Source organism: Phodopus roborovskii, unplaced genomic scaffold (genome assembly GCF_943737965.1).
Source record: "Phodopus roborovskii unplaced genomic scaffold, PHOROB, whole genome shotgun sequence".
In the NCBI taxonomy this organism is placed as follows: domain Eukaryota; kingdom Metazoa; phylum Chordata; class Mammalia; order Rodentia; family Cricetidae; genus Phodopus; species Phodopus roborovskii.
The window spans coordinates 47,222,526-47,233,289 of record NW_026126511.1 but is presented as its reverse complement, the minus strand read 5'-3'; the positions used below and the strand labels follow the sequence as shown (position 1 = coordinate 47,233,289).

The 10,764-nt window shown below is 40.5% G+C and overlaps 1 protein-coding gene across 1 annotated transcript in view; it reads right to left on the bottom strand.

The window, feature by feature from the left end:
• Nucleotides 1–3,609: 3,609 nt before the first annotated feature.
• Nucleotides 3,610–10,764, bottom strand: part of Adam2 (ADAM metallopeptidase domain 2) — a 53,191-nt gene continuing 46,036 nt past the window's right edge. The window contains exons 19-20 of the mRNA XM_051195499.1: nt 4,948–5,107; nt 3,610–3,667 (exon numbers count right to left, since the gene is read on the bottom strand). Of these exons, the coding sequence (XP_051051456.1) occupies nt 3,634–3,667; nt 4,948–5,107 (194 nt within the window). The 3' untranslated portion in view covers nt 3,610–3,633. The remainder of the gene's footprint in view (nt 3,668–4,947; nt 5,108–10,764) is intronic.

Below are 10,764 nucleotides of genomic sequence, written 5' to 3'. Positions count from 1 at the left end.
GACTTCCCATCGCAGTAATTAGTTAGCATCTTTCCTCTTAAGGTCACTTTCCCAAGAATGCTGGGAGCTTGTCTGGCCTGCCTCCAGTTTTCTCCTAGGCAGTGCTCAGAATAAAGTCCACACTCCTCTTAGCATGGCTTGGCTGGATTGTGTGGGCTTTGGAGTCAAATAAGCTTGGGTCAACACCCTGACTCAGTCACATGCCTGCTCTTGGTCACGTAGCTCAGAACTTGTTGGTTCTGCTGAAGAGTTCCATGGATTGAGTCTTGCTAACTTTTGCTATCAGTGTTTGCTAACCTCCTGAAAGCAACCAGAATATGTGAGGCTTTTGAGGAAGCTGTCCAGACCTGAAACTTCATGCTTTTTGTTGTTGTTGTTATGAATATTATTGCTTTGAAAAGTATGATAGCTGCAGATATTAAATTATACTTTGCTCAGTTTTGCTATGTATTATTTTTAGTAAAAGATTTCTATTTCATCTAAGAAATGCAACTTTCTTATTTGTCATAACTGCATGTGTATTATTCTACAGGATGCTTATATCTGATTTAATATTTTCCTTGATCTTCAGGAGAACAAGGTTATTAATTTCACCTTTTTGAACAAACTTTTAATATGGTAATTTTCCTTGCTTTTTGTTAATTTCTACATTGTATCCTATTTAAAAAAAAAAAAAACAGTTGACTAGGGATGAGTATCAGTGGATAAAGGGCCTGACTTGCAAACATGCAGACAAGAACTTGGATTTCCAGCATCCACATAAAAGCCACTGGGCTGGACAGTTTCACTTCTAAACCCAGCTCTCATCACACTAATCAAATGGATTAGCTCAGGGTTGGTGAGAGACCCTGCCTCAGCAAATAAAGCAGAAAGTGATCTGTAATGAGTACGGTTTTTCCATTACATCTCCCATCAGTGATCAAGGAAGACACCACCCTAGGTCAATCTCTGGCTTCCATACACATGTGTACCTGAACACACATGTCCATACAGGTGAGCACACATACATATGTAAGTGTATATTGCATACTCTTATATGTGCACAAAATAATAAATTCTTTAAAAATTTTCTTTTAGTGTCTTCAAATAGCTTAGATACCTTCTAAGCACAAGACTTAACTACGACACACAGTTTTTCAATAATATTGAAAAAGATACAGTTCAAAATATATTTAAAGCCCCACTAAACATTCTTCTTAGATTCATAGATTTATGAATGTATTGCTTGCCTCAAACACAGGAGATTTTAAGCATTTTTACTATATATTTACCTTAAATCTTTTTCCCTTTTTTTTTTTGGTGGGGGGGGAATGGGGATGTTGTAGCCCAGGCTAGACTAGATGTCACCCAAAAAAGTGACTGCGATTCTAATCCCCCTGCTTCTACCTCCCTGGTGCTTGGTCCATAGGCATGTGCCATTCATTATGTCCATTCAGTTCCATTCCATGCTGGGATTGGAACACAAGGCATGACAGACCAGCTCCTACAGCTGATGGGTGGCCCCAGAATTTACCTTAAGTTTAGTTTAAAAAAAACAAAAAACAAAACTGGCTTACAAGCAATAGTTTTGGCAATTTAACATAGAGGAAAAAGATTTGGACGAAGAAATCTTTTGCAAACTTACCTATAGATAATGTATGTGATAATATGATAATGTTAATTTTTTTTTTTTGGTGTAACAGTCCTGGCTGTCCTGGAACTCGATCTGTAGACCACCAGACTGGTCTTGAACTCACAGTGCTGGGATTAAGGGCATGAGCCCTCACTGCCTGGCAATGATCTTTTAAAAATTAAACATGTGGGAAACAATTTTCTATTAAATACACCTCATCTTTGCTTTTGCAGAGTGTTCTTGCCTCCCAGCTTTAGAGTTTACAGTTATGACAATACAGGAATCATGAGGCCTCTGGATCAGCATTTCCAGGTATGAGTTCCTTCTCACTCTGCCTCCGTGGTGTGGTCCTAGAGTCCACAGCATAGATGTCCTCATTAGTTTTGATGTAAACTTATCAATTTCCTTCTGTGAGATGTGCTTATCCCATTAGTGGGTGATTCCCAAACCAAATCACACTGCAGTGTATCTAAACCATTTGTTTCCTGGTTATATGCATGCGTGCATTCGTGTGTGTGTGTGTGTGTGTGTGGTGAAGGTTCGTTAAAACTCATAGGGGCTGGGTGGCATCCTATTTGCCTGGCATGTGTGACTACTTGGGCTCCACTCCCAGGATTGCGGGAAGAGGTAGAAAATAATTTTTGTTATTTGATTTTCCTCTTAAAGTGACCATCTTAACTCTGATGTCTTTGTGCTTCCTCTCCACAAAGGCTACTAGGGTTCAAGCCCACCCTCTTCTCTTGTGCAGGCTTCTGTTTGTGTGTGTTTTCATCCTTTGAAGCTGCGCCTTAGTGTGTATCTTTTCTAAACAAGGTGTGTCAGAGTGCCTTCTGAACCCCAAGATCATTGCCTTTGGTCTGGTTATGATCCATCAGACTATGACGTGACAGTATATCCACTGCACTCTAAACTAGCAGGCACATGAGCCACGGCACCATGTTATTTTATTATAACCTTCCCTGTGACATGCCTACTAGATAATTAATATGACTTAGGTCTACTGGCTACCAGAAATGTCATAAAATTTCAAAGTATAATATAAAATTCACAATCATACATTTCTTACAAATGAATATTTTATGGAGTTATATACACATATATGTATCATACATGTGTATGGAGAGATATGATTTCTGGCTAGATGGAAACCACAATATACAGGCTTGACTTCCAGGCAATCAGAGAGTGCATATTTTTTTTTCTTTTCCAATTATTTTCTGTCCACTGAAGAGGATTACCCTGAAAGAACACATAAAGAGAGGAGTCACATAAAGCTAATCAGGTCAAACCATGTTGGGTATAACAAAGACCATAGGAGGATTTCATGATGAAGGGGAATTAAAGCCTCTTTAACTTTGATCAACATCTGAACTCAAAAATCCTAAAGGATGTAATGGAAAACAATTAATTCTTTTTTTGAGACAGAGTCTGATGTAGCCTAGACTGGCCTTGAACTCTATGCAGCAGAGAATGAACTTGAACTCTTGAGCCTCCTGCAGCCACCACCCAAAAGCTGGAATTACAGGCTGACACCTTCAGGCTTGGCCCTTGTAAGAAATTGTGTATGTGTGCGTGCCCGCGTGCATTTGCAGATGGACTTACATACCCATGGATAGATGTGCACATGGATGTGGAAGCCAGAGATGAACCTTGGCTCTTGTCTCCCAGGTGCTTTAGGGATCTGCCTGCCTGTTCCTGCCCTTCCAGTGCTGCGGTTACAAGCCATGCTATCACACCCAGTTTTCAGTTTGGGTTCTATCCATAGAACTCAGGATCTTACACCTTCAAGGCTGAGTTATTTCCCCAGTCTGCAGGATTTTTTTTTCAGTGATAAATTGTAATATCACATATAGCATTCTCATGTTATTGATATAAATTACAATGCTGCAAAGTAGTCAGTATATAGAACTAACTATATGACTATGACCCTTTATGTCTCATACATTTCTCTTCCTCCTTCCCTCTTTCCCTTGGAATGTTGGAGACTCACCATGACATCTTGGAAATCTTTGCTGTCCAGACTAGTCTTTGCTTTCAGTTTCACTTTCAAATTGCCTGTATAAGTTAGTTAAGAGAGAGACAATCACTTAAAAACAGTGATACAATGCTTCTACGTTGAGCCTATTCTTGGATTCTTAACATTTTTAAACAGCTAACTTGCCTGTAAGCTTTTGTGGCCATTCATCTTCACTTTTACTCATTGCTGTTAAATTTACTAGTTTAATGCCTTTACTCTTGGTCTGCTTGGTTTTTACTGTCAACTTCATACAACCTAGAGTCTCCTAGGAAGAGGGAATTACACTTGAAAAACTGCCTCCATCAAATTGGTCTATGGCCATCATGTGAGAGTGTCTTGATTGAAGTGGGAAAGTCCAGTTCACTGTGGACAACTCGGTCCCTAGGCGGGTGAGCTTGGACTGTGTAAGAAAGCCAGCTAAGTGTGAACTAGAGAGTGAGCCAGTCTCCATCCCACAGTGCTGGGGTGTCAAGTGCACACTGCCTGCCCAGTTTTTATGTGGGTGATGGGGTTAAAACAAGTTCTCATGCTCGTGTATATGCATTTAACCCACTGAGATATCTCCCAAATACCACCCTCCTGTGTTTTCTTTCTGAGACAGAATCTCACTAAGTAGTTCAGGGCTGGGCTGGAACTTGCTATGCAGACCAGGCTGGCCTTGAATTCCTGATCCTCTTGCTACAGATGTATGCTGCCATCCTGGTGTCATGTCTTTTAGTCATATTAGTCTAGATAATTCTTTATCTTTCACCTTTGGCTGCTTAGTTCTTCATTTGTGTGGTTTTTTGTTTTTGTTTTTGGCTAAAACCAAATAAAAGGAAAAACTACTTTCCTAGACTTTTTGTCATTTTCTCCAAAATAACATAAAAGAACCTCTTTACAGTGGAGAAGAGTAAGAATTAAGTACCATTCATTACATATTTGATAATGATGTAATAAATAGGAAATAGTAATTTTCATTTGCTTTTACCCCTAAAAAGGCCCAAGGTGTAAGTGTGTGTGTGTGTGTGTGTGTGTGTGTGAGAGAGAGAGAGAGAGAGAGAGGGTGAGTGTTTTGTACTTTTTTTCTTAGTATCACAAAAAGCAACAGATATTGCTGTGACATTTTCATGCCCACTAAGTTTTTATGAGATTAAAACTGATGGTTAAAAAAAACCTGATTCTTCATTCTATTAACCATTAGTATGTTAAGTACTCAATGTCCACACAAAGAACAATGTTAAATCTGAGGGACAAGCTATATCTGTCTTGATGCCCTTGGTAATCCATTACACCAACTGATTATGAAAGTAAGAAAACAGGTATGAAATCCACACACTCATCGCTTGAGTAGTCATCAGTCCTCCATTTTTTCCTTTGAGAGTGGACTTTTACCAGTATGGCAATCAGGACACAGATCACAATGTAGAAAGGGATGATCAAGAAAAATGGCCAACGTGTGGGCTTGGAGCGGTAAGCACTTGCAATGTGGGGCCGCGCTAGCAAAAGAAAAATACCAGGGGTTAGAAGGCAATTGCTAGGACTATAGCAACAATATTACTGGTGCTGCTGTGACTATTAGAACAAACGTGTTACCCTATTTAAGAACTTTATAATTAACCTCATAGTTAGATATAATTTTACACATAAGCTTTATCATTATATATAATTAACATATATAATATAGGTGACAAATGGCATCAGAACCCCCACCTCCAAGCTCTCCAAATCCTTGTGTAAAAGTCCCGTCCTTTGCTTTTCTTTTTGTATGTATCTTTTTTAAAGGATTAAAAGAAGTACTTCATGTGCGTGAGTGCTTATCAGACTGTGTGTATGTGTACCATGTGTGTGGCCAGAAGAGGGTGTCGGATCTTCTGGAACAGGAACTGCAGATGGTTGTGAGCCACCATGTAGGTACTGGGAACTAAACGCCGGCCCTCTAAAAGAGCAACAGTGTGGTTAACAGTGGGGCCATCGCTCCAGCCCATGCTCCTTGCTTGGCACTGGAGACTTTTCTATTCCAGGTAGTCTTTGTTTGATCATATAGACAAAAGGAATTGAAGTGTGATCCCTATTACCAAACTCTTATTTCTGGCAAAAACAAAATGCTGTACAGAATATTTTAGTTTTAATTTTTTTTTTTAAACCAACATGTTTTCATGCCCTTTCTTGCAAATTGTTTTTTCAGAGGGTCCTTCCCAAATATTTATAGTTTTAGTTTTCCACTTCATGCAACATTAACATTGGTTGGCTCTGGCCTCCACAAACAACTGTAACCACATACATATACCTCTTCCACATCATATACACATACATAGAATTAGAAAAATAAAAGCAAGTTGTTTAGAAAAAAATTATACTCCAAGCATGGTGCTGCATGCCTTAATAGCAACACTTGGTAAGAAGAGGCAAACCCTGTGAGTTTGAGGCCAACTTGGCCACATTGTGAGTTCCAGATCTGCCAGAGCTACACAGTGGACTTTTGAGAAGTGCTGTCATTTTTTTCTTCAAATCTGTTATTCCCTTCTCTGTGGTTAATAGTATCTCACACATGAAAGCAACATCATACCACCTTTTCTAGTCTTTTGTTTTTTTCTTGTTCTTTCCCAAGTTTAAAGCCCACAACATACTGAATATATATATATATATATATATATATATATATATATATATATATATAAAATTAGTGAGAGAAGACTTCACTGTTTTGCTCCTAGTTTTATGGGAAAATAAATACTGCTAATCATACAACGTGTTGGTTTTATTTTTTGGTATCCTTTATCAAATAGATCATTCTCTGTAGCCTTTTCACTGCTTTGTGTGGCAGGTGAGAAATTTCAATCTCTCTCTCTCTCTCTCTCTCTCTCTCTCTCTCTCTCTGTCTTTCATTCTGTAGCACCAAGGACTGTACTTGTTGCTGTTTGAAGAACATCTCATAGACTGGTTGATGGTGGACGACATCTGTAATCCAGCAGTAGGAGGCAGAGAAGACTTGGATTTCCAGGCAAGCCACACACTCTCCCAACAGGATAGACATCTTTAAGTTTCTTTTCCCTTTTCCTGGTCTGGGCACAGAAGATGAGGCCATCCCTTTTCTGATGACTGGGTGGAAGGTAGAAAACTGGCTTCCCTGCTCTTGCTCTCCAGAACTTCCAAAGGAAAGGGCCATTTCTTTCCTTGTCCTACCTCATCTTTTTCTTAGGATCTGGAGTGTCCTTACTGCTTGCCGTCTCCACAAGGCCTGTGACATGTTAAAAGCTGTCTGCACTACCAAGGATTTTGACTCCTCTATATTCCTGGTCTGGCTTCTGGTCCACATGTGACTCTGGGCACCAGGACTTGGGCAGAACCAGTGGCAACTGCCCTTGAGTGGCAAACCCCTCAGGTCTTTGTTGGTGGTCCAGCACTCTATGCACTGGGGTGGGGTGTTAACCTTCTTTGGCGAATCCTCCTACCTGATAGGGGTCTGTGATCAAACTGGGGTTTGGCACCCACTGGTAGAGCCCATAATGAGGTGCTGTTGAAGGAGCAACATGATTAAAAATGACAAGGGGTCATGGAATCCTGTGCTCTCTTCTGTCTCTTGGAAAAGGCTGGCACCTACTGCCAGGAGGCCATCATGGGTGCAGTGTGATGGGAGATGTCATTCTATATATGTTTCTCATATTGGTTAATAAATAAAGCACTGTTGGCCAATAGGGAAGTAAGATTGGCAGGACTAGGAGACTAGGAGGAGAGAGGACGAAGTAAGGAGGAGATTCAACATGTAGGACCAAGAGAACAGAGGTTCCAATCCTCTCCCTGGTAAGATAAGACCACATGGAAATACTTAGATTGATAGAAATGGGTTAATATTTAAGACAAAGACAGCTAATAAGTAATGCTAATAACAGGCTAACAGCTTTATATCTAATACAGTATCTCTGTGTGTTATTTGAGGCTGACGTGGCTGTGGGACCAGGCCAGCGGGAAAACCTACTCGTAACAAAATGGCACCACAACGTGGATACTAAGAAGAACTTCCTGTAGGACCCTGCATGGACCCCCGAGGCATCTTGAGGAAGACTTAAGCTGTTGGCTGGAACTCCTTGCCCCAAGGCAATAGCCTTGTTGGTATTCTTCCCGTTTTGGTAACACACACCTCGTGACAACACACACCTCATGACAACACACACCTCATGACAACACACACCTCATAGGGGAGGAGCTAAGCCTAAAATTCCTGTAATTTTCCACTGTGCTGTAAGTCAGTATTTAAGCCCATTCCATCCCCTCAATAAATGGCATTTGGCATTCGGCTTCTCGACATTGCCATTGAATGAATGACCTGCTGTCTTGCCTTTATTTCAATCTCTAGGCCTTTGCCCAATTCGTGGAACAGATTGTAGCGCGGGTGCTATAAGTGGAGGTCCAACCGAGATCGAGAAAGAAAGGAGCATCTAAGAGATCGCCCTCGAAGGCCAGCTGGCAAAGTAAGTGAATGAGGGTGTATTGAAGGATGGGTGCCAGTAACTCTAAGGAAAAACTCAGCAGGCAATTAGTGGCCCTATTGAAAAGGCAGGGCACCAGGATTAAAACAAGACAGCTAAAGAATTCATTGCCATAAAGTGAAAGAAAAAAAGTGGCAGAGATGAATAGGACTTTTGAGGAAGTACAAGATTTAGAATCTGTGAAGTCTATCAGGGAACAAGAGGGATCCCAACTAGTGATGATGGCCCTACCATAACTGATGAGGAGGATACTTCGGAACCAGAAACTGAAGTTGATGAGAGCATATGCTGTCTGCCATGGCACAACCTTTTTTGTGATTCTGATTCCTTTAGTAGGGCCTCTACACCTCGAGGGTTAGAGGAAGAGGTCAAAGATTTAATAACCAAGGTAGAAGTGATTGAGACAGTGTATCCTCAGGATAACAGGGTTAGAGAGCACAGCCCATTAAATTTTAAGGATATAAAACTGCTTAAAGAGGCTGTCACTGCTTATGGGCCCCATGCTCCTTTTACTCAGAGAATTTTTGAGTCTTTCATAGCGTTGAATTGCACCCCTAGTGATTGGATGCAGCTCTGTAGAGCCGTGCTGAGTGGGGGTGACTATTTGCTCTGGAGAGGCAAATTTCAAGAATTTTGCAAGAAAACCACCCAAAGTAATGCTGCTGCTAGATGTCCTGCTAGAAATTTAGATATGCTCACAGGCACTGGGCAATATTCTACACTTGCAGCTCAAATTCTTTTTGACCCAGCAGTCTCTGCACAAATTCTGTTGCTGCTACTAGAGCTTGGAAAGACCTTCCTAGTAAAGCTGCAGAAGATCAACTATCTAAGGTATTGCAGGGACTGTCTGAGCCCTATTCAGAATTTGCAGATCACCTCCTACAGCTGGCTGGTTGCATTTTTGGTGATGTTGAAAATGACATGCCCATAGTTAATCAATTGGCATTCAAAAATGCAAACAACTATTGTAAAGAGGCTTTATGTCCCCATAAGTCCAAAAGTCTTAATGACTATATACGCATATGTCAGGACATAGATGGTCATCACATTATGGGCCAGGTTATAGCTTCAGTTATGAAAAGAGGTAGGAACACTGGAGGAGCCAGGCCAAAGACTTGCTTTGGGTGTGGACAACCAGGACATTTCAAAAAACTGCTGTGGCTCCAGAATATAGTACCCAGTTTCTTAAATGGTCAGACGATGAAGGACATACAGGTCTTTTTCAACTTTTTGTGTTAAGTCATATTCCTGTTAATCTTTGGGGAAGAGATGTGCTTCAGGCCATGGGAGCAGTCCTTACTATTGAGCCTGTTAAAAATATGCTGGCTGACCAAGGTTATGTACAAGGAAGAGGACTGGGTAAATTCCTACAAGGTGACCCTCAGTCTGTTGCATCCAAAATTTTAATTATCAAAAGAGCCGGAGATCGCTCTGGGCGAGGAAATTTTCCTTAGGGGCTATTGCTGTGCAGCCTGTTCCCATTCCTATTATCTGGAAAACTGATAACCCAGTATGGGTGGAGCAATGGCCCTTATCTATTGAGAAATTACAGGCTGCATATCAACTTGTAAAGGAACAATTAGAGGCAGGACATATTGTTTCTTCCACTTCCCCATGGAATACTCCAATCTTTGTTATAAAGAAAAAAATCCGGAAAATGGAGACTCCTACAAGATCTCTGAGCTGTTAATGATTGCATGCAAATTATGGGAGCCACATAACCTTGCCTGCCTTCCCCTGTGGGTATTCCTCAAGGCTATCATTTATTAGTTATAGATCTAAAAGATTTCTTTTTTAGCATTCCTTTGCATCCTCAGGATAGTGAGCTATTTGCATTTAGCATTCCTTCTATTAATTTTAAATAGCCTTATAAGAGATATCAATGGGTAGCATTACCTCAAGGAATGGCCAATAGTCCCACTATTTGTCAAATTTATGTATCTTTGGCCATTGCCCCCATTAGCGAGAAATTTCAATCCCTGTATATTATACATTATATGGATGATATTCTTTTAGCCAGCCCAGATCCTAAGGAAGTGAATGAGGCTTTTGGGGAATTGCAACATACTCTTCAACTAGCTGGCTTAAGAATAGCCCCAGAAAAGGTGCAACAAGAATTTCCCTATCAACACCTGGGTCATCAATTGTTATATTCTGGTATCCATCCTCAAAAGATTACTTTAAGGCTGGATAGACTGACCACCCTTAATGATTTTCAAAAATTATTGGGAGATATAAATTGGGTTTGATCTAGTTTAGCCCTAACCACTGGGCAGCTTAGACCTTTACTTGATATTTTACAAGGAGATTCTGATCCCACTTCTCCACGCACACCGTAACGCCTGCTGCGCAAGAATGCATACAGCTTGTGCAATAATACCTACAATCTGCACTTTTAAATTATATTGACTATTCTCAGAACTTGATGTTATTAGTTTTTGCATATTCCCCTACTGCAGTGTTTTGGCTGGTCCTATATTGTGGGTGCATGAACACCCCCAGGAAAGACAGTTAGATCTTATCCTCAGGCAATGCTTTCTATTATTCAAAAGCCATACAAAATGAGTCTTCAAATTTTTGGCAAGATGCCTGATGTAATTTTTACTTCCTATACTCAACAGATACAATGGCTTCAACAGTTTGATGAGGATTGGGCACATTTCTTG